This window comes from Loxodonta africana, chromosome 13 (genome assembly GCF_030014295.1).
Source record: "Loxodonta africana isolate mLoxAfr1 chromosome 13, mLoxAfr1.hap2, whole genome shotgun sequence".
In the NCBI taxonomy this organism is placed as follows: Eukaryota; Metazoa; Chordata; class Mammalia; order Proboscidea; family Elephantidae; genus Loxodonta; species Loxodonta africana.
This window is the reverse complement of record NC_087354.1, coordinates 25,426,782-25,453,540: the sequence shown is the minus strand read 5'-3', so window position 1 is coordinate 25,453,540 and position 26,759 is coordinate 25,426,782. Positions and strand designations below refer to the sequence as shown.

The window sequence follows — 26,759 nt, the reverse complement described above, 5'->3', positions numbered from 1 at the left end:
CCCTCTTCTGAATTAGACTTCATTTACAAATATCTGAAAGTAAAACCTATATTCAAAAATAGTAAGATTTCAGGTATCAAGGCTTCCTCATCATCGTTTATGGAGGGCCCCCTTCAGGCAATCAACAGTGTTATGGTGCAGCATTAAATAGTAAGGTGAATAAGACATGACCCTGATCACAGTCTGTACAGTAGGTCCCACAGTTTAAAAGCATGAGAAATCCTTTTTAACTAAAATATCATGCGTTACACATTTGCCTCCACATCCCAGGATCACAGATGTATATATAATGATATGAATCTACAGATTATCAGATCCAACGAAGTAACTCCACAAACTGTGGCCCATAGATTGGGACCACTGATTTGTTTGTGGAAAAAAAAAAAAAGGGCGTACAAATAACTAAGACCCACAAAAGAGGTAAGGAAGGCCCTAGGGTAAAAAAGCTAACTTCTGGTTCAGGAACTTGGGAAAAGTTTAACAGAAGTGGTAGTATATGAGGTAGGCCTTAAAAGGGGCAGTATGGCTCCAGGGATAGAGATGGTGTAATGGACTGAATTGTATCCCCCCAAAATACGTGTCTACTTGGTTAGGCCATGTGTGGCTGTCCTCCGTTTCCTGATTTTCCTATGTGTTATAAATCATAATCTCTGCCTGTGGTTAAAGAGAATTATATAATAGTATCACTCTTGCTCAGGTCACATCCCTAATCCAATGTAAAGGGAGTTTCCCTGGGGTGTGGCCTGCACCACCTTTTATCTCATAAGAGATAAAAGGAAAGGGAAGTAAGCAGAGAGTTGGGGACCTCATATCACCAAGAAAGCAGCATCAAGAGTAGAGCCTGTCCTTTGGACCTGGGGTTCCTGTGGGGAGAAGCCCCTAGTCCAGGGGAAGATTCATGAGAAGGACCTTCCTCCATAGCTGACACAGAGGGAAAGCCTTCCCCTAGAGCTGACACCCTGAGTTCGGACTTGTACCCTATTAGACTGTGAGAGAATAAATTTCTTTGCTAAAGCCATCCACTTGTGCACTATATGACCAAGACAGATGGTAAGACAGGGAATTTCAGCCATGTGAAAAAAAAGTATGAGCAAAGCAGTTACAAAGCTCCAGAGATGGAGTTCACAGCCTTTACACACACAAAAAAAACCCCACAAACCCATTGCTGTCAAGTCAATTTTGAGTCACAGAGACCCTAAAGGACAGAGTAGAACTGCCCCATGGGGTTTCTAAGGAACGCCTGGTGGATTCAAACTGTCAACCTTTGGTTAGCAGCCTACCTCTTAACCACTATGCCGCCAGGCATAGCCTTTAGACTCCTTCGAAAACTACGAACCCTCACCAGAAACAGGTACGTGTGTGTCACAGTCAGTGGCTCTGGAACATATTCTTATAACCCAGATTAAAGACCTCTGAGAGGGATTTCAGGTACACATAAAGCCGAGTGGTGCCTAGAAGCATAAACTGAGGAATGAAGAATCATGGGTGCTATGTCTACAGTGAATCCAGGCTTTCATCTCTAGAAAGTGTGGGCGTCCCTAATAATATAATCAAGGGAGTGAAATGGGCAGTTTTATGCTAGGAAAAGAATTCTAGAAGTATGTAGATAAAATGGGATGGGGAGAGGAAGGAAGCACAGGGCACTCAGGACACGAAGACCAGTTAGATAGAGCCTCCACTGGTCTAGTTTAGAGGTACGTCCACCTGGACTGGGGAGAGGTCCTTCGGCATTCAGAAGAAGGGACAAATCAGAGATCTAGTATAAAAGGAAAGCTCGTATTTGCTGGCTCTTACAACATAAATGGCACAAAAATGAGTGTGCAGCAGTCAGAGATATGCAAGCTTGTTCAGAGAAAAGTAGTCAGGCAGCCCACATAGCCAGAGGCAGAGCTGGTGATCTGGGCCGGATGCTACCAATCACGGTCAATGCCATCAACCAGAGGACAAACTCCACATGCGCTGAGTGCAGGAAGAATGTCAAAGCCTGCATCATCATTTTCAGCCACATCCTGTATACAGGGACAGCAATACCAAGCATATCATGTTCATGTGTGAAGAATATTGTGCCTGGTATAAGTAAACTGCTTCAGAGATACTTATATCTCTTGGATGACAAAACACCTCTCCCTCCTTCTGCCCTATTTCAGAATCATTGATGTGGTAAATAAATTTGCCCTAGTCTCACACAATTAAGGCCACTGAAAGCCACACTATGTGGCTCCACCTGAAACATTTCCAGAGCGATTCCTACTGGCCAGATACAATGCCGAGTCCCGAGCACAGGCATGGTAATACATCTGCGATCTATACTGTAGGAAATCTGAAGTTATCAGACATTTTCAGTTACAGAAATGCTTGTTCTCATATTAGTCTCCTCCCCAAAATGTAATCTCTAAGACTGAGGTTTTTACACTGACAGATGATAAGCTGGTTTCTTGTACTATCAACACTTCTTCAGCTCTGAGGCCAGGCTTGGCAAACGATTTGGACTGTGAACAGAATTAGGAGATGGAATAGGACGAGACACCAGTACTGACACTGCTAATAATCTGAGTCTGAACAGAAAAATAAAGATGATAATTATGAGTCCTTCTATTCAGATTTTTGTCCATATAAAATCTCTGAGCTATTAGCAAAATACAGGATTAATGACTGACTGGATGGGTATGAGAGGGAATAGTTCAAGATGATTCAGAATTTTTTTTTTTTTAGCAAGTAGTTTGAAATGAGGAAAACAGAATTTGCCATTAAATGTCTACATCTTTTGGAAGGTAAGTTACCAAAACACACTTTCTGGCTCTGATCACATTTACGACCCTTTAGTTAAAAAACAAACTCAGTCATTGGTTTTCCTCTGTCCATAGTATCTCCATGACAACCACATCATGGACATCACCAATATTCAACATCCGAAGTACTGGTGAGTTATAGTGCATATGGAATATGAAGTAACGAAAGTTACTTCGGAAGACATGCCAGACCAATCCAGGTACCTTTATATTCCTGCCATGAAGTCTGGGGGCTCGTTGTTATTACCTAAACCTTACCCACACTGTGATGTGTTCCTATCAGTCTGAAAATAGACCTGCACATATTTTCAGTGGGGAGAGAACTGTCTTTTGTTTCTGGCAGTATTTCTGGTGCTGTTTATATCTGAACATCCTAATAATAAAGCTCATGGTTACGCCCAACTTTCGCAGTCATTGCTCATATTTACTTCCTCTGCAACTGTCTCAGGAGATCCAGCTAGACTTACAAGGCTGAACAAAAGGAAGCAAAAACCCACCATCCGGAGATGGCAGCCAACATTTGAGTCAGAGAATCAGGCTGCAGATGAGCAGACACGTGTGGCTGCTGTCAATCCTTACATCTTTCATGTGCTGCAACGTGGATATCTCTTAGAGCAAGCAAACTTTCAAAGGACAGGTATTTCTCTGGAAAATGACACTAGAGTTAGAGACAACTACTCCTTCTGAGCTTCGGCTAATGAGGGAATGTGGCCTGCCTGGACATCAAGGATTGGGTAGGGAGGGTGTACTCATCCACTGCCGTCGAGTCGATTCCGACCCATAGCGACCCTACAGGACAGAGTAGAACTGCCCCATAGGAGGTGTGCATCTCTGTAAATATCTTCATTCATGTACACAAAATACTGTTTCAAACCTTTTAGCCATTCAGCTAATGTTCTGAATTACTAGCTACAAAATGATCATCAATAATATGAAGAAGTATGATACTATTTTTTTTTTATGATACTATTAGTAGACAATATTTTCCCAGGTATCCAAAGTTATTAAATTAGTAAAACAGAAATGGCCCCCGAGCTACATAAAATGAGTTTAAATCTGCAGTTAATCTGAAATTGTGACTACCTCTTCCCTTTTGGTATGCTAGTTTTGCAGTAAGTTTCTGACGCTTGCTGTCCTCTGGCATTATGAGTGGTCTCGGGACTCCTCATCACAAGCCAAAGTTTGGCTATTGACTGAACCAAGTTAAGTGAAAGTGCTGATAAGTCACCAGCTTGTGAGGTCAATGCTAACTCTTTGAAGAATGCTGAGAAAAAAGGGCATGTTGGTATCAGAGGCCCCTGCCAACAATTAAAATGCTCTCATATTCCATTTTTAGTATATGAGTCATAGTTGCCATTTATCATAATAGCTAGGAGCCATGTACACATCAGGAGAGGGTAACAAAGGGAATGTCATGTACAGAGGAAGAGGGGTGTGCATGCGTGTACTGGGGTAGGTGACCAAGAAATACTATCAACTTATGTCTAACTAGTTAGAAAAAGTCTCTGAAAGGAAATGAGATTTGAGGGGTGTTGGTGTCAACGATGGGAAGCAAAGAGCCGACCTGAGGATGATGACAGCTGTTTGTAGCCTTAGGTGAATTTTAAGAGACTAAGGACCATAAAACTGACCGTAAAGAACCTACAAAGGGAGCAGATCAGAATGCAGAATAAGCCAAAGAAAGTATGGGTCCATAACAAAGGATGAGAATTCTGAAGCTAATCTACAGTAAATTATTAGGATGTCAATACAGGGGCTAGAGTTGTGTATATGGAATATCAAAATGACAGGCTCACAATCTAAATTTTGTGATTAGTCCCGTATTTCCTTTGTGTTCTTATACTAAACTTCTCAGTATATTAAACACAATTTATATAACATGATGCTTATGAATCCATACTTACAAATCTTGAAACATTCATTCATTCAATCAACAAATACTTATTGAGCACCTAACACAAATTACACTGTTCTAAGTATTTAGATACATTTGTGAAGAGATGAAAATTAGTATAAAAAATCAAATTTCCACAGGTAAAAAGTGAAGTGAGACCATGTACATCATTACTTGAGAACTGAGATGGCACATGCCCCTGATATAACTGTTTTTTAAAAATACTGGTAAAAGACACTTAACTGCAAAATGGAAGATTTTGTGGAAAAAAACTGGAGAACACTACTGAATTGATTTAAAAAAAAAAAAAGGTGTAGGGGGGATAGAACCAAAAAATTGTGGGAAAATCTGCTAAAAATTTTGTGACAAAATGAATTTATATGAGATCATGCACCTGTCCAAAGTGTTCTAGGGAGAATTCCTGCACTGGGAAAGCAGTGATCAAGATAACTTCTAATACATGCACGCCCATGCTCACTGCAGCACTATTCACAACAGCAAAAAGATGGAAACAACCTATGTCCCTGCCAACAGATGAAAGGATAAACAAAATACGGTACATACATGCAATGGAATACCATGCAGCCAGAGCGAATAATGATGAGTTCTCAAAATACAATGTGGATGAATCTGGAGGACCTTATGCTGAGTGAAATAAGTCAATTACAAAAGGACAAATACTGTATAATCTCACTATTATAAAAAAGACAAAAATAGGCACACTGAAACCAATGATCACTGGTGGTTACCAGGGATAGCTGTTGGGGGTGGGGGTGGGGGTTACTCTCTAGATAGTAGACACTCGTAATTTCTGGTGATGGGAAATATAACACCAAATGTGGGTGAAGTATGCACAGCTTGACCAAGATAAATGATGTCACTAAGAAACGTGAGAAAAAAAGGACGTTTTAGGTAAATGCTACGACATATACAACTGTGCAACAACAGCTAAAAAACAGGGAGTGTGGCTACATGTGTATGTATATATGCATACAAATGTATAGGTATGTATATATGTGTATACATGTGGGCATATATATATGCAAGTGTATACATCCATATATGCTCATACACACAATAAAACACATAAAACAAAACCCTGTGCTGTCAAGTCAATTCCGACACATAGTTGACCCTATAGGACAGAGAACTACCCCGTAGGGCTTTCAAGGAGTGCCTGGTGGATTCAAACTGCTGACCAGGATTTTCAATAAAGCACACGGGGCACAAACATGGGTACTTCGTAGACTTAACCAAACACCTCTCGGGATTGGTTTATGGGGTCCGAAGGCTCAGGACCATAGTCTCGGGGAACAATTCAGTCAACTGGCATAATACAGTACGTAAAGTTTATGTTCTACATTCTAGCTTGGAGAGTAGTAGTGTCTGAGGTCTTAAAAGCTTGCAAGTGCCTATCTAACTATTGTCTCTACGCATTCGGAGTGAAGGAGAAAGAAGGACCAAAGACTCAAAGAAACTAGTCCACAAGATTAATAGTCTACAGGAACCATGACCTCATCTATCCTGAGACCAGAAGAACTAGATGGTGCCCAGCAACCACTACCGACTATTCAGATCACAAACACAATAGATGGATCTTGATAGCATGGGAGCAAAATGTGGAACAGAACTCAAATTCTTAGAGTCCAGACTTACTGGACTGGTTGAGCCTGGAAGATTCTCCGAGACTATAGTCCTGAGATACTCTTTAAACCTGGAACCAAAACTACTTCATGAGGTCATCTTTTAGTTAAATAAAAGCCTGGATCATAAAATAAACAATATTATCTATAAATACTGTACTCCTTTACAAAATCATCCATATGAGACCAAACAATCAACATTTATTCAGAAGCAAAGATGAGGTGCACCTGACCCAAGCCATGGTATTTTCAATTGCCTCACATGCATATGAAAGCTCGACAATGAATAAGGAAGACTGAAGAAGAATTGATGCCTTTGAATTATGGTGTTGGCAAAGAATACTGAATATACCATAGACTGCCAGAAGAATGAACACATCTGTCTTGGAAGCAGTACAGCCAGAATGCTCCTGCGAAGGATGGCAAGACTTTGTCTTACATACTTTGGACATGTCATCAGAAGGGACCTGTCCCTGGAGAAGGACATCATGCTTGGTAAAGGAGAGGGTCAGTGAAGAGGAAGACTTTGATGAGATGGACTGACACAGTGGCTACAACAACAGGCTCAAACTTAGCAATGACTGTGAGGATTGCGCAAGACCAGGGTAGTGTTTTGTTCTGTTGTACATGGGGTCACTATGAGTCAGAATCGACTCGAGGGCACCTAGTAACAACAACAAAAGATGAGAAGGCAAGAGGGCAGGGAAGCTAGATTACTGGAAACAGAACAACCAGAACAGAAATAATGAGAAACCTGACACACTGTGAAAAATGTAACCAAAGTCACTGAACAAATTATACAGAAATTATAAATGGAAACCTAATTTGCTGTGTAAACTTTCAATGTAAATAAAACAAACTGTTTTCATTACAAAACAACAAACTCACCACCATATTGAAAAAAAAAAAGATAACTTCTAAGATTTCTTCCAACATGAAGAGTCTATGATGGAAAAAAATACATATGTATACATCACTAAATGCAGATATACACATTCAGGTAATAAAAGCAACTGGTTAACTCAAAGAAGAGGCCTAGGAGAGCAAGAAAAAAACATGAACTGAACTTTCAAAACAGTCAGACCTGGGGTTGTATCCTACTATCTATAACTTATGAGCTGTGAGACTTTGGGAACATTACTAAATATCCGAGTCTGTTTTTCCATATATACAATGAGGTAAGTACTAGGAATATAAAAATTAAATGCCTGTGTCTCATATCCTTCTACTTCTTCCTGCTTCAGACCACAAAACCATTTAGCATGCTTGGACGACCATAATGGCAGCCTAACTGATTTCCGAGCCGCAAGAATGATCTTTTAAACGCATAAACTGAAAAGTCATACATCCAAACAAATCAAACTCCTCACCATGGCTGTGAGGGCCTTGTTTTTCTAGTCCCACCTCTATCTCCAGCTCTCTTCTCACACTGTCACCTGCTCACTACGCTCCAGTCACGACCAACAGCCCTGTCAGCTCTTTCCTACCTCAGGGTCTCTGAATTTGCTGCTCATTCTTTCTAGAACACCTTCCTTTGGTATAGCTCATGTGTTTTCATCTTTAGGAGATTAGCTTTTTAAATGTCAGCATCTGACAAAGAACTTCCCTAACAACCCTATCTAAACAGGTCCTCCCATTATTCCCTTATGGTACCCTGTTTATTTACGTCAAATCACTTGTAACAATTTGTACTTACTTTTTCTCTGTTTACTGTCTGTCTGTAAGCAACATGAAGATAAAGGCTGGACATAGCAACATGCCTGGCATCAAATACGTATTCAGTTTTTTGTTTTTTTTTTTTAATTTTAAATGCATAGCTCTCAATGATGCTGTCTCACTCTGCATCTCCAAAACAAATTAATGCCAAATGTCCCCATCTCATTTCAGACTGGAAATAAGGATTTTTCAAGACTCTTAGTGTTTATTTATTTATAGTAAACGACTATTTTCTGAGAAGTGAAGTTTTCGTTCCCGAAAATCTTTTATTTTATAGCAGGCAGTATAGCACAAATCAAAGGATACAAACATAAGTTCATTTCAAAACCTAAGTATGTTCTTTATGAGCTATGGCCTTGTGAATAAACACATCTTCGCCCCTCAAGTTCTTCACACTCCTCACCATGGCTCAAGAGAACTCTTAAATTCTTCAAATGAAAAGGAGTGAGAGAAAACAATCAGTACCTGACAAGGCAAACCTCATGGAACGATGCATGTAGAAGTGCTTTGTTAAAACTATAAAATAGCATCTATGAGGCCAATAGGGCTGAGATGATTCAGCTCTACTTTTAAAGGTTTTCATGGACAGCTGGAGTTTATAGTACGATACATTTCTGTATTAATTTCAATGTATAAGATTCTTAGGTATCAAGTGATACCTAGACTGAGATTTTCTATTTCAAAAAAAATTTTTTTTTTCCCAAACAGGTAAAACTGTAAAGAGTCAAGCAAATAAACCAGCTCCTGTTGAGTCCAATCCAATTGATAGCGACCCTACAGGGCAGAGTAGAACTGCCCCACAGGGTTTCCAAGGCTGTAGTCTTTAAGGAAGCAGACTGCCACATCTTTCGCTGGTAAGGTGGCTGGTGGATTCAAACCGCTGACCTTTCGGTTAGCAGTCAAGCATTTAACCACTGCACCACCAGGGCTCCTAAATAGCATGGAAAGCTTCACGATTTTGTCACCCTTGCACAGCAAATAAATGTCCTAAAAACTAAATATATATATATATTTTTATGGCCCTCCTAAATACATATGGACAACATTTTAAAAAAATCACTGTTTTCATAGAGGAAATCATATTGAAGAAAAACGAAAATTAATAATATCTTACAACGAGTTCAAAATGCCAAGTTATCCGCTGCTCTCAGCCTTTTCCTGGTAAGTCAAACTACCACCTGATAGAGGTTATGGAGGAAAAAGATAACAGTGAACCAGAAATTACAACTCCTCTACCTAGCCCCCTCATCCGCCTTGGTATTTCACTAACCTTCTGAGCCTCATTCAACCAATAAAAAAAATCAGGGACTCTCAAGTAATAAACTGAATAGACAAATTAATAGTCTCAGTATTTCTTTGGCCAAAGCAATACATTGCCACTTTGCCTAGATCTCCCCCCACCCCACCCCTGGCTCCATATTCTTTTCACAAGTTGAAGTTCTGAGGTTCTTTTGGGCCTCTGTGAAACACTTAGCTGGCTTCCAGTTTCCCTTGTATTTGTTAGAAAATTGCTAAACTTCCAAAAAGTACTCCTTGAGTTGCCTGGCATTCCCAGACTCCCTTTTACCCCCTGGAGGAGTCCTTACTAATTTTAGATTCAAGTGTGACTTCCGTGGGCCATTAGATAGATATTCAGAGTCTCCGCCCCCATCCTGCTTAGACACCCAACCAAACAAACAACTACAGCCATCAACAGAGTCAGAAGCTAGACCTGAAAACATGGTCAAGTCAAGCCGATGATAAACAGGTTGATTAGAGACCCTTCCAAAAGAAATAACTGTTGCCTATCTTTCTTTCCCCTAGAGAACTGAGTGAGAGACAGCAGCAGAACAACAGATAGAAAAAACTCAGACAAAAGACAGACTGAGAGACGAAAACATAAAGGGAGGGACTGACAGACATAGGGACAGAGATACACTAGGAAAGAGCAACCGTGAAGGTAGATTTCTCCCTCAGTGATTTCAACAGCCTGAGATTTTCCTGATCATAATAATCCATCTTAAAGCAAGGATGAAAATCACACTTAAACAGTAAGTGGTTTAATGCAGACTCCCAAACACCCGTTGTTTCTGTTCAGGCGCCCCACCTTTAAAAGAGTCTTAAAATCATCCCCCAACACAGACATTATTTACGCAGGTTTCTCAGTCTTTGTCCCAGCAGGACACGCCCAAGGACACAGCAACTGGATTCAAGGAGCAAAAACCTGGAGACCTTTAGGATTTATGAGGTGTGGTCCCCTTACCTTTAGCAACACCACATCCACAGTCCTGTCCACCTTGGAAATGTCACACAGGCTGTAGCGCCTCTTGTGCCGTTCATACATTTTGTCCAAATGCAGAAGAGGAGATAAAATACAGGAGGTATACCCACTGTTAACTTGGGGGACCAGTGTGCTCCACGCAAGTCCAGAGTTCCAAATTTCCAAATGAGCTGGATGAGATCTGTCTTCCAGGCTCCTCTATACAGTATCCTCAAAGGGTCAAATATGAATTAAAAAGAAACCAAGCTGAATCCAATTCCTTGAATTGAGAACTTTCTGGCAACTTCAAAGCACTGGGATGATGAATTTACAATTCACAGTATAAACAATAAATGCCTCTTGATGCTATACTCTGCGCAAATCTTGACCGAAAGAAAAGCACACCGTTTCCATCGCTGGCAATAACTCCAATGGAAAAATTAAAAATTAACTGGCTAAGCATAATGGCTGACACAGGTAGGGAAAAACCCGACGCAGGCAATACAAATCCAATATGCACTTCGCCAGGAAGAGAGAGAGAAGGGGAAAAAAAAAAAATGAAGATAAGGAAAACCAATTTTTCCTTCACAGGCGTTAAAAAAAAAAAAAGGCGGCGGCAGATTCTTTACAAAGTAATGGTTTTTAGAGTCTGTCTCTTGCTCATCAGGCAGGAGAGCTTGGTTTTGATTTAAGTTGAAAATATCTAATGAGAACAGAGTCGGAGGGAAAAAAAAAAGACTGCTCCTCCTGCCCTATCCCCTCCCTCCCTTCTTCCTGCCCGTGCGCGCCCTTCCCCACCCCATCCCTCTTTCCCCTTTCTTCTCTCTCTCTAGAGAACGTCACTACTTGCCCTTTCAGCTCTGCACCAGCAGCCTTGGAGGTTTGAAAACCTAATTGCAGTGGTGGGAACATGATTCATCTGCAGACGAAGAGAACAACAAGGCTTCCTTTTCCAACCCGCTTCCTTCTCCTCCTCCTCCTCCTCACACTGTCCCCTGTGAACAAGGCTCTGTCAGAGAGTGCAAGATGCAACTTCAGTGCTTTGATGTCAGGGTAGTAATAAAGGAAGGGGGATGTCATCCTAAACACCACAAACGAGTACAACCGACCTTTCTATTCCACGAAGTACAGAAAATCGAAACTACCAATGCGTACACAGCATCGCCCAGCCAATGCAAACCAATGATTTAATATGAGAAAAATGTTAGCCAAATATTTCAGGGCTATGGCTCAAGGATCCAGAAGTGGCTACAACAGTGTCTGACAAGGTTTAAAAATCTTTTTTTTTTTTTTTTTATGGCTCAAGGATCCAGAAGTGGCTACAACAGTGTCTGACAAGGTTTAAAAATCATCAATAGCAAGGCTTCCCCTCCCCCTCCAGGGGAGGAGTAAAGGGGCTTTAAAGAAAATCAAAAACGAGTGGGTAGGTGTGTCTTAATGCTTTTTAGTGACTAATGGTCACCTGGCTGGGGCTTCTGCCCCATTCAACAGGTTCATTCTCATTAATGGGGCCCTGCATGTGCTCTGTTACTTCACCTGCCTGTTTTCTTACTATTCTAGACTCCTCTAGCCCCTACCCTCCCTATCTAACATTCTTAGGGGCAGATCTATTCCAGAATTCATTCTCTCACTTGGGTCTTAAATGATTTGGGAGGGAGAAGGAACTGAGGGAAGCAAAAAAGGAGAGGGGAGAAAAAAAAGGTTTTTCTCCTTCCAGAAGCATTCAGCTGCTAACATTTTCAAGCAGCCAGAGGAGACTTCACTCTACCTGGAGAATGTAAATGAAGTTCAAATCACAACAAAAAAGAAGAGATTTAAATAAAGCTTTTCAGAAGTTATAAAAGGGGTATAGAAGGTCTGATGAATCATCATTTCCTCAGGCCAGACATTCGAGTTGCTAAGGAGCTTAGCCGAGGAATACAACAAACTCTTGCTAAGAATGCAAGCATTTCCCCCACTTATCTGTTAATACACCACAGCTACAGCTATAATCGAGGCAGCCTTTTATTTCCCTCACTCCTCACTGTTTCACCCCAGGCATGACGGTGGACACCCCGTTCCATTCCCACATACCCAACAGTGAGCCCTGTAATGTCTGCAATAATACACACAGCTACACAGATGCTGCTTTTCATTAGCGATGACGATAGAAAACAGTAGAAACAAAATGATCAGAGAGAGATTAAAAAATTGTAAATAAAATTCTTGCTCAGGCTTACCAAAAGCGTGGGAACCTGGCCAGGGATTTACAAATACTTTGAAACTATGTGGTTCCCGGCACAGATTGAAAGATCCCTTAGGCTTTCGCGTACAGAAAAAAATGATAGTTTATTATCTTTTCTGTATCAACTTTCACCAAGCTATAATTTAAACTCACCCTTCTTCCCATATGAACACAAAGCTGCCTCCCCTCTGTCCTCAGTATGGTTTATTCCTCACTGCCGCTCCTTTCTGTTTTAATTAGAATCAAATGTTTCCTGCTTCCTAGGTTCCCAGGCATCTCTCAAGGGACCAGAGATGCCGTAATCACCATAGAGCCTTTCTACTCCCAACCCCATCAAGCTATTAAATGTAGATAATCTATATCTATTTATGTGCCTTGCAGTGGAGGCGAACGAAAGATAAAAATAAGGACTCTGTCCTCAAAAAGTTTGTAAAATCACAGAGAAATCCATTTCGATATAATGTAATTTTCTGAAATAGCCCAGGTTACTGTTTGAGACGTATAGATTATCTTCTTATTTCGCACCACAGGCTGGAAATCCAGACTTCTCACTCCTTTTGCACACGTAAACACATGAAGAGGAGGATCTGGAAGTGCCCAGACGGACTCTATTCCTTTTCAGAGAACAAATGTTCTGGGTGGGGAAAATGTTCTGGGTGGGGAAAAAGACAGTCTGTTTTGCTTTCCCCTCTGGACCTATCCAGTACTCCCCAACAGCAGACAGAATTTGTAGTCCTGTGCTTTTGCTGATGTTACAATTCCAAGTTTTTATCGAAAACATCTGGAACCACTGAACAATTATTCTGTTAGGATTTTGAAACACAGCAACCAATCATTTTATATCCAAATCAGAGCTGAAAGTTGCGAATTTAAAGGAGGTTTGAGTATATCCCCCCTTTCCTTTAACTTTATCTACAACAACTTACAACAGCAGTTATCTGCAATATTAGTTATATCTCCCCTCTCTGTGTGCTCTATCCCACCCCCTATCCTCCTCCTCCTCCACCACCACCACCACCACCACCACCAGAGCAAAACAACCAAACCCACTGGCATCGACTCTGCTCTGACTCATATTGACCCTACAGGACAGAGTACAACTGCCCCATAGGGTTTCCAAGGAGCGGCTGGTGAATTTGAACTGCCGACCTTTTGGTTAGCAGCCTTAACTCTTAACAACTGAGCCACCATGGCTTCCTATCCACAGAAGGAGTCCCAAATTCCACAACAGAAGCAGCCACTGCTCTTTATCCGCCTCACACCAGAAGCCCAATGTACATACTTAAAGATTATGGAAAATGAAATATAAGAATACTTTATGCATTTCAGCTTAACCATGGCACTCTGTTCATGAATTAAATTTTCTCTTGATGTATTTAACTGCAAGATCTAATACCTTATACAAATTGTTTAACCATTCTTATGGGTCAACTCTTTTTGGCTCCTTTAATTCCAGATGGGCAAGAACCCTTTCTGAAGTCCGACAGCAAAGTTTCTGAATTAGGGCACCACTTCATAAATAAGATGAAGACCCAAACAGAAATCCAATGGCCATAAAGTATGTAGGAAAAAAAATGTTAAAAGTTCACTGCTACTAAATATTTTTCCTGAAACCCCAAACTGAACACAGATGTAGCAGCATGTGACCCATCAAAGGATCAACATGGGCTCTGCAGGCAACACAAGGTATTAAGGTGAAAATGAAGGGTTCTTTCTATTCCTAGGCATGCCACTATATAATATCATTGAGCAACTTGGGATTATGAGTGTTATTCTCTGGACCTAGGTTTCCGGAACTGGAACATAAAGGGGTTGGACACTAGATCATATCTTAAGTTCCTTCCTGCTCAAATACCATATATTATCAGTTTGAGTCTAAGAAATCATCATCTGCTTGATAGCTCATGGGATGTTGGTGGATTCAAAGGAGAAAGAAAAATTGAGACATGCTCTCAAAACTTTGTGTGGAAAATATCTAGTATATTCTTGCACAATTTTGTTTTCTACATTCATTTTCAAATGAAATGATAAAGAAGGAAAAGTCTACCACCGTTAGCAATTTTCATTTATCTGTGATTTCATCAACTTAAAAATAGTGAGTCATCCAGGGCTGTACATTTCTTGGTGGCATAATTTACTAGACTAAAGATAAAACATTTAGTCTCCACTTGAGCAGCTCCTGTCTGCTTAGAACAGGCGGTTTCAAGTAAGATATATATATATTTGAGAGAAGAAAGAAAGAAATTATTTGCAATGGTTGCAAAGGCCGTATTTCTAAGATTTCCTTTTTAATTTCAAATCAGGCATTTAAGCATCCCTGGTCTAGGAGAAGAGCCCTGGTGGTGCAGTGGTTAAAAGCTCGGCTGCTAACCAAAAGGTAAGCAGTCTGAATCCCTCAGCTTCTCCATGGAAACCCTATGGGGCAGTTCTGCTTTGTCCTATAGGGTTACTATCAGTTGGATTCAATGGCAATGGGTTTGGTTTTGATTTCAGGCCTAGGAGAGGAAGGCACGGTGTTCCCACCTTGCATTTTACTGACACACAGATTTGGAGGTTTCATGAAAGGAAAAAGAGTAAAGGAGGAAGGGGAGACACAATAACAACAAAAAGAAATTAATGGAAAAACGTAAGAAAAAAAAAGCTTTAAAAACATCTCTCAGCAAATCAAAGTTAAAACAGAAAAACAATAACCAAACCAAAACCAAACCCGCTGCCATCGAGTAGAACCAATAAAACCAGAAGTTGGTTCCTTGAAAAAAAAAAAATCAATTTAGCTAGACTGACAAAGAAAAGATGCAAATAACCAAGTAAAAAATGAAAGGGGGGGGGGCATTACAACTGAACTGACAGAAATAAGGAGAATGACAGTATTACGAACAACTGTATGGCAACAAACTGGATAACCTAGATGAAATGGACAAGTTCTTAGGAGCACACAACCTACCAAAGCTGATGCAAGAGGAAATAAAGTCTCAACAGACCCATAACAAGTGAACAGATCAAATCAATGATCAAAAACCCTCCAACAACAAAAAAATTCCTGGACCAGATGGCTTCACTGGGAATTCTATCAAATATTTAGAGAAAAATTGATACCAATACTGTTAAAACTTTTCCAAGTTCATTCTATAAAGCAAACATAACCCTGATAGCCAAACTAAAGACACCACAAGAAAACTATAAGCCAATATCTTTTATGAATATAAATGCAAAAATCCTCAACAAAATACTAGCGAACAGAATTCAACGGCGTATGCGGGGACCATGATCTCAGGGAATACCTACCTCAACTGGCATAACATAGTTTATAAAGAGTATGTTCTTCATTCTACTCTGATGAGTAGCGTCTGGGGTCTTAAAAGCCTGTGAGCGGCCATCTGTGATACTCCACTGGTCTCACCCCTTAAGAAGCAAGGAGGAATTAAGAAAACTAAAGGTACAAGGGAAAGATTACTCCAAAGAACTAATGAGCCACATCTACCACGGCCTCCACCAGACTGAGCCCAGCACAATGACATGGTGCCTGGCTACCACCACGGGCTGCTCTGACAGGGATCACAATACAGGGGTCCTGGACAGAGCTGGAGAAAAATGTAGAACAAAATTCTAACTCAAAAAGAAAGACCAGAATTGCTGGCCTGACAGAGACTGGAGAAACCCCAAGAGTACAGCCCCCAGACACCCTTTCAGCTCAGTAATGAGGTCACTCCTGAGGTTCACCCTTCAGCCAAAGACTGAACAGGCCCATGGAATAAAACAAGACTAAAGGGGCGCACCAGCCCTGGGGCAGGGACTGGAAGTCAGGAGGGAACAGGAAAGCTGGTGGTACAGAATCCAGGGTTGAGAAGGGAGAGTGTTGACACACTGTCGGGACTGTTAACCAATGGCTTAGAACAATGTGTATACCGTTTGATGAGAAAATAATTTGTTCTGTAAACCTTCATCTAAAGTACATTAAAAAAAAAAGTTCAACTGCATATTAAGAGAGTCATACACCATGACCAAGTGGGATTTATTCCAGGAACGCAGGGATGGCTCAACATTAGAAAAGTAATTAACGTTAACACACCACATCAACAGAACAAAGGAACCACATGATCATTTCTACGGACGCAGAAAAAACATGACAAATTCCAACACCTTTTTTTTAAAAAAAAAATTTTATTGGGCTTTAAGTGCAAGTTTACAAAGCAGGTCAGTCTCTCATACAAAAATTTATATACATCTTGCTATATACTCCTACTTGCTCTCCCCCTAATGAGACAGCATACTCCTTCCTTCCACTCTCTCTTTTCGTATCCATTCGGCCAGCTTCTAACCCCACCTCTGCCCTCTCATCTCCCTCCAGACAGGAGATGCCAACATAGTCTCACGTGTTTACTTGATCCAAGGAACTCATTCTTCACCAGCATCATTTTCTATCCCATTGTTCAGTCCAATCCCTGTCTGGAGAGTTGGCTTTGGGAATGGTTCCTGTCTTGGGCTAAGAGAAGGTCTGGGGACCATGACCACTGGGGTCCTTCTAGTCTCAGTCAGGCCATTAAGTTTGGTCTCTTTATGAGAATTTGAGTTCTGCATTCCACTGCTCTCCTACTCCCTCAGGGGTTCTCTGTTGTGTTCCCTGTCAGGGCAGTCATCGGTTGTAGCCGGGCACCATCTAATTCTTCTTGTCTCAGGCTGATGTAGTCTCTGGTTTATGTGGCCCTTTCTGTCTCTTGGGCTCATAATTACCTTGTGTCTTTGGTGTTCTTCATTCTCCTTTGGTCCAGGTGGGTTGAGGCCAGTTGATGTATCTTAGATGGCCACTTGCAAATGTTAAGACCCCAGATGCCACTCTCCAAAGTGGGATGAAGAATGATTTCTTAATAGATTTTATTACACCAACTGACTTAGATGTCCCCTGAAACCATGGTTCCCAGACCCCCGCCCCTACTACGCTGGCCTTCGAACTGTTCAGTTTATTCAGGAAACTTCTTTGCATTTGGTTTAGTCCAGTTGTGATGACCTCTCCTGTATTGTGTGTTGTCTTTCCCTTCACTGAAAATAGTTCCTATCTACTCTCTAATTAGTGGGGACCCCTCTCCCTCCCTCCCCCGCCCATAACCATCAAAGGATAAATTCTTCTCTGTTTAAACTATTTCTCCAGTTCTTAAAATAGTGGTCTTATACAATATTTCTCTTTTGCAACTGACTCATTTTACTCAGCATAATGCCTTCCAGGTTCCTCCACGTTATGGAACAATTCACGGTTTCATCATTGTTCTCTATCAATGCGTAGTATTCCATTGTGTGAATATACTATAATTTATTTATCCATTCATCTGTATGGGCACCTTGGTTGCTTCCCTCTTTTTGCTATTGTCAACAGTGCTTCAGTGAACATGGGTGTGCATATATCTGTTTGTGTAAAGGCTCTTATTTCTCTAGGATATATTCCAAGGAGTGGGATTGCTGGGTTAGATGGCAGCTCTACTTCTAGCTTTTTAAGGAAGTGCCAAATCAATTTCCAAAGTGGTTGTACCATTTGACATTCCCACCAGCAGTGTATAAGTGTTCCAGACTCTCCACATCCTCTCCAACATTTATTATTTTGTGATTTTTGGATCAATGCAAGCCTTGTTGGAATGAGATGCAATCTCATTGTAATTTTGATTTGCATTGCTCTAATGGCTAATGACAGTGAACATTTCTTCATGTATCTGTTAGCTACCTGAATGTCTTCTTTAGTGAAGTGCCTGTTCATATCCTTTACCCATTTTTTAATTGGGTCATCTTTTTGTAGTTGAGTTTTAGCAGAATTATGTAGATTTTAGAGATCAGGTGCTGACTGGAAACGTCACAGCTAAAAACTTTTTCCCAGTCTGTAGATAGTCTTTTTACTCTTTTGGTAAAGTCTTTGGATGAGCATAGGTGTATAATTTTTAGGAGCTCCCAGGTATCTAGTTTCTCTTCTGCACTGTTGGTAATGTTTTGTATACTGTTTGCCATTTATTAGGGATTCTAACATTGTCCCTATTTTTTCTTCCAAGATCTTTATCATTTTAGATTTTATATTTAGGTCTTTGATCCATTTTGAGTTACTTTTTGTGCATGGTGTGAGGTATCGGTCTTGCTTCATTTTTTTGCAGATGGACATCCACTTATGCCAGTACCACTTGTTAAAAAGACTGTCTCTTCCCCATTTAACTGACTTTGGACCTTTGTCAAATATCAGCTGCTCATATGTGGATGGATTTATGTCTGGATTCTCAATTCTGTTCCACTGGTCTATATATCTGTTGTTGTACTAGTCCCAGCCTGTTTTGACTACTGTGGTGGTATAATAGGTTCTAAAATCAGGTAGAGTGAGGACTCTCACTTTGTTATTTTTTTTCAGTAATGCTTTACTTATCTGGGGCCTCTTTACCTTCCATATGAAGTTGGTGATTTGCTTCTCCATCTTATTAAAAAATGTCATTGGAATTTGGATCAGAATTGCATTGTATCTATAGATCCCCTTCGGTAGAACAGACATTTTTACAATGTTAAGTCTTCCTGTGCATGAACAAGGTATGTTCTTCCACTTATGTAGGTCTCTTTTGGTTTCTTGCAGTAGCGTCTTGTAGTTTTCTTTGTATAGGCCTTTTACATCTCTGTAAGACTTATTCCTAAGTATTTTATCTTCTTGGGGGCTACTGTAAATGATATTGATTTGGTGATTTTCTCTTCAATGTTCTTTTTGTAAGCATAGAAGAATCCAACTGATTTTCTGTATGTTTATTTTCCAATACCCTTTCTTGATGAAAACCCTCAAGAAGACTGGAATAGAAGGGAAATTCCTCTATATGATTCAGGGCATATATGAAAAGTCAACAGCCAATATTATACTTAACGGAGAACGGCTGAGAGATTTTCACGTGAATTTGCGAACAAGGGTGCCTGCTCTCACCACTTCTATTCAATTTTGTATCTGGAGTCCTAGCTAGTGCAATATGACAAGAAAAAGAAATAAAACGTATTCAGATTTGAAAAAAATAAGTAAAATTATCTCTATTCGTGGATGATATGATGTCATAAATAGAAAATCCCGAAGAATCCAGAAGAAAACGTCTAGAAATTTGCAGGGTACAAGGTCAAAAAACTGAAAATCAGCTGGGTTCCTATATGCCAGAAATGAGAAATCTAAAAGGGAAATTAGGGAAACAATTCCATTTACAACAGCATGTAAGAGAATAAAATACCTAGGAACAAATCTAAACAGGGACATTAAAGACGTATATAACAAACTATAAAACACTAATGAAAGAGATTAAAAAAGGCTTAAATAAATGGAAAGATGTTCCATGCTCATGATTGGAAGACTTAATATTGTTAAAATTTCAATACTAACCAAAGTGATCTATAGATTCAAGGCAATCCTGAAGAAAACTCCAATAGCCTTCTTTAAATAAATTAAAAAACCAGCCCTCAACTTTATATGGAATGACAAGAGGCCCCAAGTAGCTAAAACAATGTTGAAAGAGAAGAACAAAACAGGAGGATTCACACTTTCTGATTTTAAAGCATGCTATACATACATTTATATACATACATACCCTGGTGGGGTAGTGGTTAAGTGCTACGGCTGCTAACGAAAAGGTCGGCAGTTCAAATCAGCCAGGCGCTCCTTGGAAACTCTACGGGGCAGTTCTACTCTGTCCTATAGGGTCTTTATGAGTCAGAATCTCCTCGACAGTAGCGGGTTTGGTTTGGTTTTTGGATACTGCTACAGTAATCAAAACAGTCTGGTACTGGTGTAACGGACACATAGAACAATGAGATAGAATTGAGAGCCCGGTAATAAATCCACACATTTATGGTCAATCGATTTTCGACAAGGGTGCTAAGCCCATTCGATGGGGAAAGAAGAGTCTCTTCAATAAATTGTACTGGGAAAATTGGATAGCCGCACGCAGAAAAACGAAACATGATCCACGTCTCATGCCATACACAAAACCAAATTCAAAATGGATTAAGGACCTAAATGTGAAAACTAAAACCATAAAATTTTTAGAAGAACAAGCAGGGGCAATGCTGTCAGGCCTAGCTTTTGACAATGGATTATCTAATATAATAACAAAAGTACAAACAGCAAAAGCCATAATAAATAAACGGGACCTCATAAAAATTAAGAACTTTTCTTCATCAAAAGACTTTACCATAAATGTGAAAAGACAAGCTATCGACTGGGAGAATATTTTTGGAAACCAGATATCCAACAAAAATGTAACAACCAAAATATATACATAAACTTTGACAACTTAACAAAAAGACAAATAGCCCAATCATAAAATGGGCAAAGGGCATGAATAGACATTTCACCAAAGAGGACATTCAAACGGCCACCAAGCACATAAAAAGATACTCAGTGTCATTAGCCATCAGAGAGATACAAATCAAAACTACAATGAGATACCACCTCACTCCCATTAGGATGGCTAAGATTAAAAAAAAACAGTTAAAAAATGTTGGCAAGGATGTGGAGAAATTGGAATCCTTATTCACTGCTGGTGGGAATGCAAAAGGGAAGAGCCATTGTGGAAGATAGTGTAAGTTCCTCAAAAAACTAAAAATAAAACTACCATTTGACCCAGCAATTCTACTCCTGGAAAGATACTCAAAAGACTTGAAAAGCAGACACTCAAAGAAACCTGTAAACCAACATTCACTGCAGTACTGTTCTCACCAGCCAAAAAAGGTGGAAACTTAAATGTTCATCAACAGATAAACGGATAAACAAAATGTGGTACATACACACAATGGAATACTACTCAGTCAGTAGAAGCAATGAAGTCTTGGTACATGCTACAGTATGGATGGAGTTTGAAGACATGCTGAGTGAAACAAGCCAATCACAAAAGGACAAATATTGTATATCATACTACTATAAAAAGTGAAGAAAAGGCAAATGCACAGAGAACAAAGTTTATTAGTGATTACCAGGGGAGGGAGGAAAGGGGAGCTAACACTGATGAAAAAATGGCATTGATTCAGGGTAGGGTAGCACAGCTGATCCCTCTAATTGCTTTCAATAAGTTGTAAACCAGTTTTCATTGACTCACAGCGACTCTATGGGACACAGTAGAACCACCCCATACAGTTTCCAAGGACCAGCTGGTAGATTCTAACTGCTGATCTTTTGGTTAGCAGCAGAGCTCTTAACCACTATGCCACCAGGGCTCCTCAGTAAGTTGTACACTTGTAAAAAGTTCAACTGGCAAAAGTTGTGTGATAGATATATTTACAGCAATGACCAAAAAAAAAAGAGTAGCTGCTGAGGCTGCTCATGTACAACCAAAAACCTCATGGGAATTGGTTCCTATAATGGCACAATGATACAAGAATTTCTTCTAGCATCTAGAAATCCTACTAAGTTAATGAAGCCTGTAAGTGCAAACTTTTATGTGCATAAAATAACTATAAATATTAGCTTCTCTTTTTCCCCCCACAGCAATAACGGCAGAAGGATATGCTGTCTCCACATTTTCTTAAACTTGCTTACTACCAAATAATCATTCCAAATGAATACATATCCTTTTGCTATTTTTCCACCCAAAATTGTTGGATGTGTTTACAAGTGCAAAAAGCACGAGATTCAGATTAAGCTTTGGTCATAACTGTTACTTCAGATGGCAATCTAGAGTTTGAAATATACTTTTTAACACTTAAAAATTTTAGAATTTTATTTAAGGTATAATTGACATATAGTAAATTTGTTATAGCTGTTGTTGTTAGGTGCCATCGAGTTGGTTCTGACTCATAGTACCCCTATGTACAACAGAACAAAACACTGCCTGGTCCTGCACCATCCTCACAATCGTTGTTATGTTTGAACCCATTGTTGCAGCCACTGTGTCAAGCCATCTTATCGAAGGTCTTCCTCTTTCGCGTCAACCCTCTACTTCACAAAGCGTGATGTCCTTCTCCAGGGACTGGTCCTTCCTGATTAACACATCCAAAAGTACGTGAGATGAAATCTCGCCAGCCTCGCTTCCAAGGAGCACTCTGGTTGTATCTCTTCCAAGATAGACCTGTTCGTTCTTCTGGCAGTCCACTATTCTTCGCCAACACCATAATTCAAAGGCATCAATTCTTGTCCCACCTTTCTTATTCATTGTCCAGCTTCTGCATGCATATGAGGCGACTGAAAATATCATGGTTCGGGTCAGGCGCATCTTAGTCCTCAGAGTGACACCTTTGCTTTTTAACACTTGAAAGAGGCCTTTTGCAGCAGATTTGCCCAATGCCATATGTCGTCTGATTTTTTGACTACTGTTTCCATGGGCGCTGACTGTGGATCCAAGTAAAACGAAATCCTTGACATCAATCTTTTCTCCATTTATCATGACATTGCCTATTGGTCCAAATGTATTTTTGTTTACTTTATGTTGAGGTGTAATCCATACAGAAGGCTGTAGTAAATTACACATATTTATAGTGTACAAAGAATGTGGCTTCAAAATACATTACTGTTCTTTAAGCCTGGAATGCTAGGAACACTAAAAATGGCAAACTGAGTAAGAGCCACAATTTAAACAACCAAGAAATTTCACAAGGAAAATTCAAAATATTGTTGTGATTTTAAAATACAACTTACCACGTTACTATCCTAAATTAGTTCAACCATTAGAAAAATAATTGATTGAACATCTATCCTTTGCGCTGAGGATACAGCAGCAAACAAGACAGACAATAATGTGTAAGAAGCACTAAAACAGAGGAATCACAGGCTACTATGAGAAAGTTTTGCATAAGTTGTGATATACTCTAAGAGGCAATACAGGCCTCTTGACGAAATGCTGACTAATCTGACACCTGATGGATGAGCAGTAATTACCCAGATGAAAAGTGTGTATGTGAATGGTATAAGGAAGCAGGGTAAGGAGAGCTAGAAAGACACTAATTTGTGTACAGGTTCAGGCAGAGGGCTGCATGCTAAGCCCAGAGGCAAGAAGGAGCACAGTGGCTGATGGCGAGGCCTAAGGAGCAGAACTAGGCCAGTCCAGGTGAACACGTCAGCTATATTCTGAAGTCTGAATCACTGCAATAGGAAAAAGCCACTGATGGGTTGTTAGCAAAGAAAAGGCATGATCAGTTCTGCATTCCAAAAATGTCAGTTTTTCTGGAGCACACCTAGTAGACGTGAGGGAGCAAGGCTAGAGGAGGGGAGATTAGCTAAAAAGCTGTGACTGAAGCAATGACACTGGACATCAGGAAGATAAACTGTGTACATTCATTCAATGGAATACTATTCAGCCATAAAGAAAAATGAAATTCTGATACATGGAATGATTCATTTGGAGCGACTGGATGAACCTTGAAAACATGCTGAGTGAAATAAATCAGACACCAAAAGACAAACGCATGATTCCATTTATATGAGATATCTAGATCAGGCAAATACTGCCCTGGGAAGCCAGATAAACGGTGGTGTGGAGTAGAAAGAGGTGACGAGGAGAGATTAGATGATTTCTGCTTTAAACACAGTGAGTCTGAGGTATCTCAGAGAAATCTAAGTGGAGCTATGGTAGGCAGCTGAATGTATGTATCTGGAGTTCAGGATAATGGTTCGGACTGGGCATACAGATTTGGGGATTAATACACACACAAACGTGGTTACCAAAGAAACAAAAAAAGCAAGTACTTCAAAGAAAGAATGGTAAACAGTGTCAAATGCTGCGAAAAAGGTCAAGCAAATAAGATCTCAGTTTTGTTATGTGAATGTCTTGGTGGACCTTGGTGAGGGTAGTTATGCTGTAGAAGCAGAGTAATAAAAACAACAACAGAAAAATCCACTGCCATCGAGTCTGTTCCAACTTACACGGACCCTATAGGATAGAGCAGAACTGCCCCATAGGGTTTCCAAGGAGCAGCTGGTAGATTCGAACTGCTGCACTTTTGGTTAGCAGCTGCAGCTCACTGTAGCTCTTAACCACTGCGCCACCAGGACTCCAGAGTGATAAAAGCTGGATTGAAATGTTCTATTTCACAGGGAAAGCTTTGTTTGTATATTCAACATTTTCTATTTTTCTCTTAAGATGTTTTCCTGTTAGAGAAAATACCTTAGTTAATCCCTACACATTGCTGCTATAGGGTTGCTAACCTTATAATGAACGCTTTAGACTGTCAAAAGTCTCTGAATTATCTAAACTATTAACAGAGAACAACTGTCATTATCATGAAGTGAACTTTATGCAACATGTGTGTGTCTGTCCTTTTGGATACTTTCAATTCTTTCAGAGATCCTGTCACAGAGGCCAAAAGAGAACATTTGAGTGCATAAGCTGCTATCTGGGTTGGGAATAAGCACAAAGGTTTTGTAATAGCTAGAGGAGGGAAGCAGGGTGTACAAAGAGTGTTTTGGTAAGGAAATGGAAAAAGAAGGGAAGAGCCAACAAGTAAGAAACTCCCTTTCCATATGATCATCTACGGAAATAAGAACAAACCTCATTCTATAAAACAAAGGCAATGAGGTCAAGGGAAACGATGCTGACATTTACTGACCAGAATTTCTTAATGGGATTTTATCATCACCAGCATGTCATGGTCAATTAGTAGCAAACTGGTGAAAATTAGCCAATTTTTTTTATTCCATCTAACAAATATATGTATATTTTTTATCGTGCTTTAAGTGAAAGTTCACAGTTCAAGTTAGTTTCTCATAAAAAAATTTATACACACATTGTTATGTAACCCTAGTTGCTCTCTCCTCCTTTCCACCCTGTATTTCCCGTGTCCATTCAACCAGCTCCTGTCCCTTTCTGCCTTCCCATCTAACCTCGAGACAGGAGCTGCCCATTTAGTCTCATTTTTTTTTTTTTTTATCTACTTGGGCTAAAAAGCATACTCGTCATGAGTACCATTTTATGTCTCATAGTCCAGTCTAATCCTTGAAGAGTTGGCTTCAGGAATGGTTTTAGTTCTGGGTTAGGAGAGAGTCTCGGGGCCATGTCTTCTGGGGCTCCTTCAGTCTCAGTCCGACCGTTAAGTCTGGTCTTTTTACTAGAATTTGAGTTCTGCACCCCAATGTTCTCCTGCTCCGTCAGAGACTCTCTGTTGTGTTCCTTGTCAGGGCAGTCACTGGTGGCAGCCAGGCACCATCTAGTTCTTCTGTTCTCAGGCTGATGGAGTCTCTGGTTTATGCGGCCCTTTTTGTCTCTTGGGCTCATATTTTCCTTGTGTCTTTGGCATTCTTCATTCTCCTTTGCTCCAGGTGGGTTGAGACCAATTGTCACATCTTAGATGGCTGCCTGCTAGCTTTTAAGACTCCAGAGACCACTCACCCAAGTGGGATGTTGAACATTTTCTTAATAAACTTTGCTATGCCAATTGACCTAGATGTCCCCTGAAACCATGGTCCCCAGACCCCTGCCCCTGCTACTCTGTCCCTCAAAGTGTTTGGTTATATTCAGGAACCTTCTTAGCTTTTGGTTTAGTCCAGTTGTGCTGACCTCCCCTGTATTGTGTGTTGCTCTTCCCTTAACCTAAGATGATTCCTGTCTACTATCTAGTTAGTGAATACTCTTCTCCCTCCCTCCCTGCCCTTGTAACCATCAAAGAATGTTTTCTTCTGTCTTTAAACCTTTTCCTGAGTTCTTATAATAGTGGCTTCATATGATATTTGTCCTTCTGTGACTAATTTCACTCAGCACAATGCCTCCTAGATTCATCCATGTTATGAGATGTTTCACAGATTCATCGTTCTTTATCGTTGGGTAGTATTCCATTGTGTGAATGTACCATAATTTGTTTATCCAATCGTCTTTCAATGGGCACCTAGGTTGTTTCCATCTTTTTGCTATTGTGAACAGTGCTGCAATGAACATGGGTATGCATATATCTACTCATGTGACAGCTCTTACTTCTCTAGGATATATTCCAAGGAGTGGGACTGCTGGATTGTATGGTAGTTTTATTTCTAGCTTTTTAAGGAAGTGCCAAATCAATTTCCAAAGTGGTTGTACCATTTTACATTCCTACCAGCAGTGTATAAGTGTTCCAATCTCTCCACAACCTCTCCAACATTTATTATTTTGTGTTTTTTGGATTAATACTAGCCTTGCTGGAGTAAGATGGTATCTCATTGTAGTTTTGATTTGCATTTCTCTAATGGCTAATGATCGTGAGCATTTCCTTATATATCTGTTAGCTGCCTGAATGTCTTCTTTGGTGAGGTGCCCGTTTGTATCCTTTGTCCTTTTTTAAATTGAGTTACTTGTCTTTTTGTTGTTGAGGT

The 26,759-nt window shown here is 40.1% G+C and overlaps 1 protein-coding gene across 16 annotated transcripts in view; it reads right to left on the bottom strand.

The window, feature by feature from the left end:
* The window catches only part of AKAP13 (A-kinase anchoring protein 13), a 412,106-nt gene that overhangs the window by 124,941 nt on the left and 260,406 nt on the right, over positions 1 to 26,759 (bottom strand). The window contains exon 1 of one of the 16 annotated variants that reach the window (XM_064267101.1): positions 10,285 to 10,940. The exons of the other annotated variants lie outside the window; for them this stretch is intronic. Within the exon in view, the coding sequence (XP_064123171.1) occupies positions 10,285 to 10,365 (81 nt within the window). The 5' untranslated portion in view covers positions 10,366 to 10,940. Of the gene's footprint in view, positions 1 to 10,284; positions 10,941 to 26,759 lie in introns of those variants that run through there. 16 annotated transcript variants of the gene reach the window in all.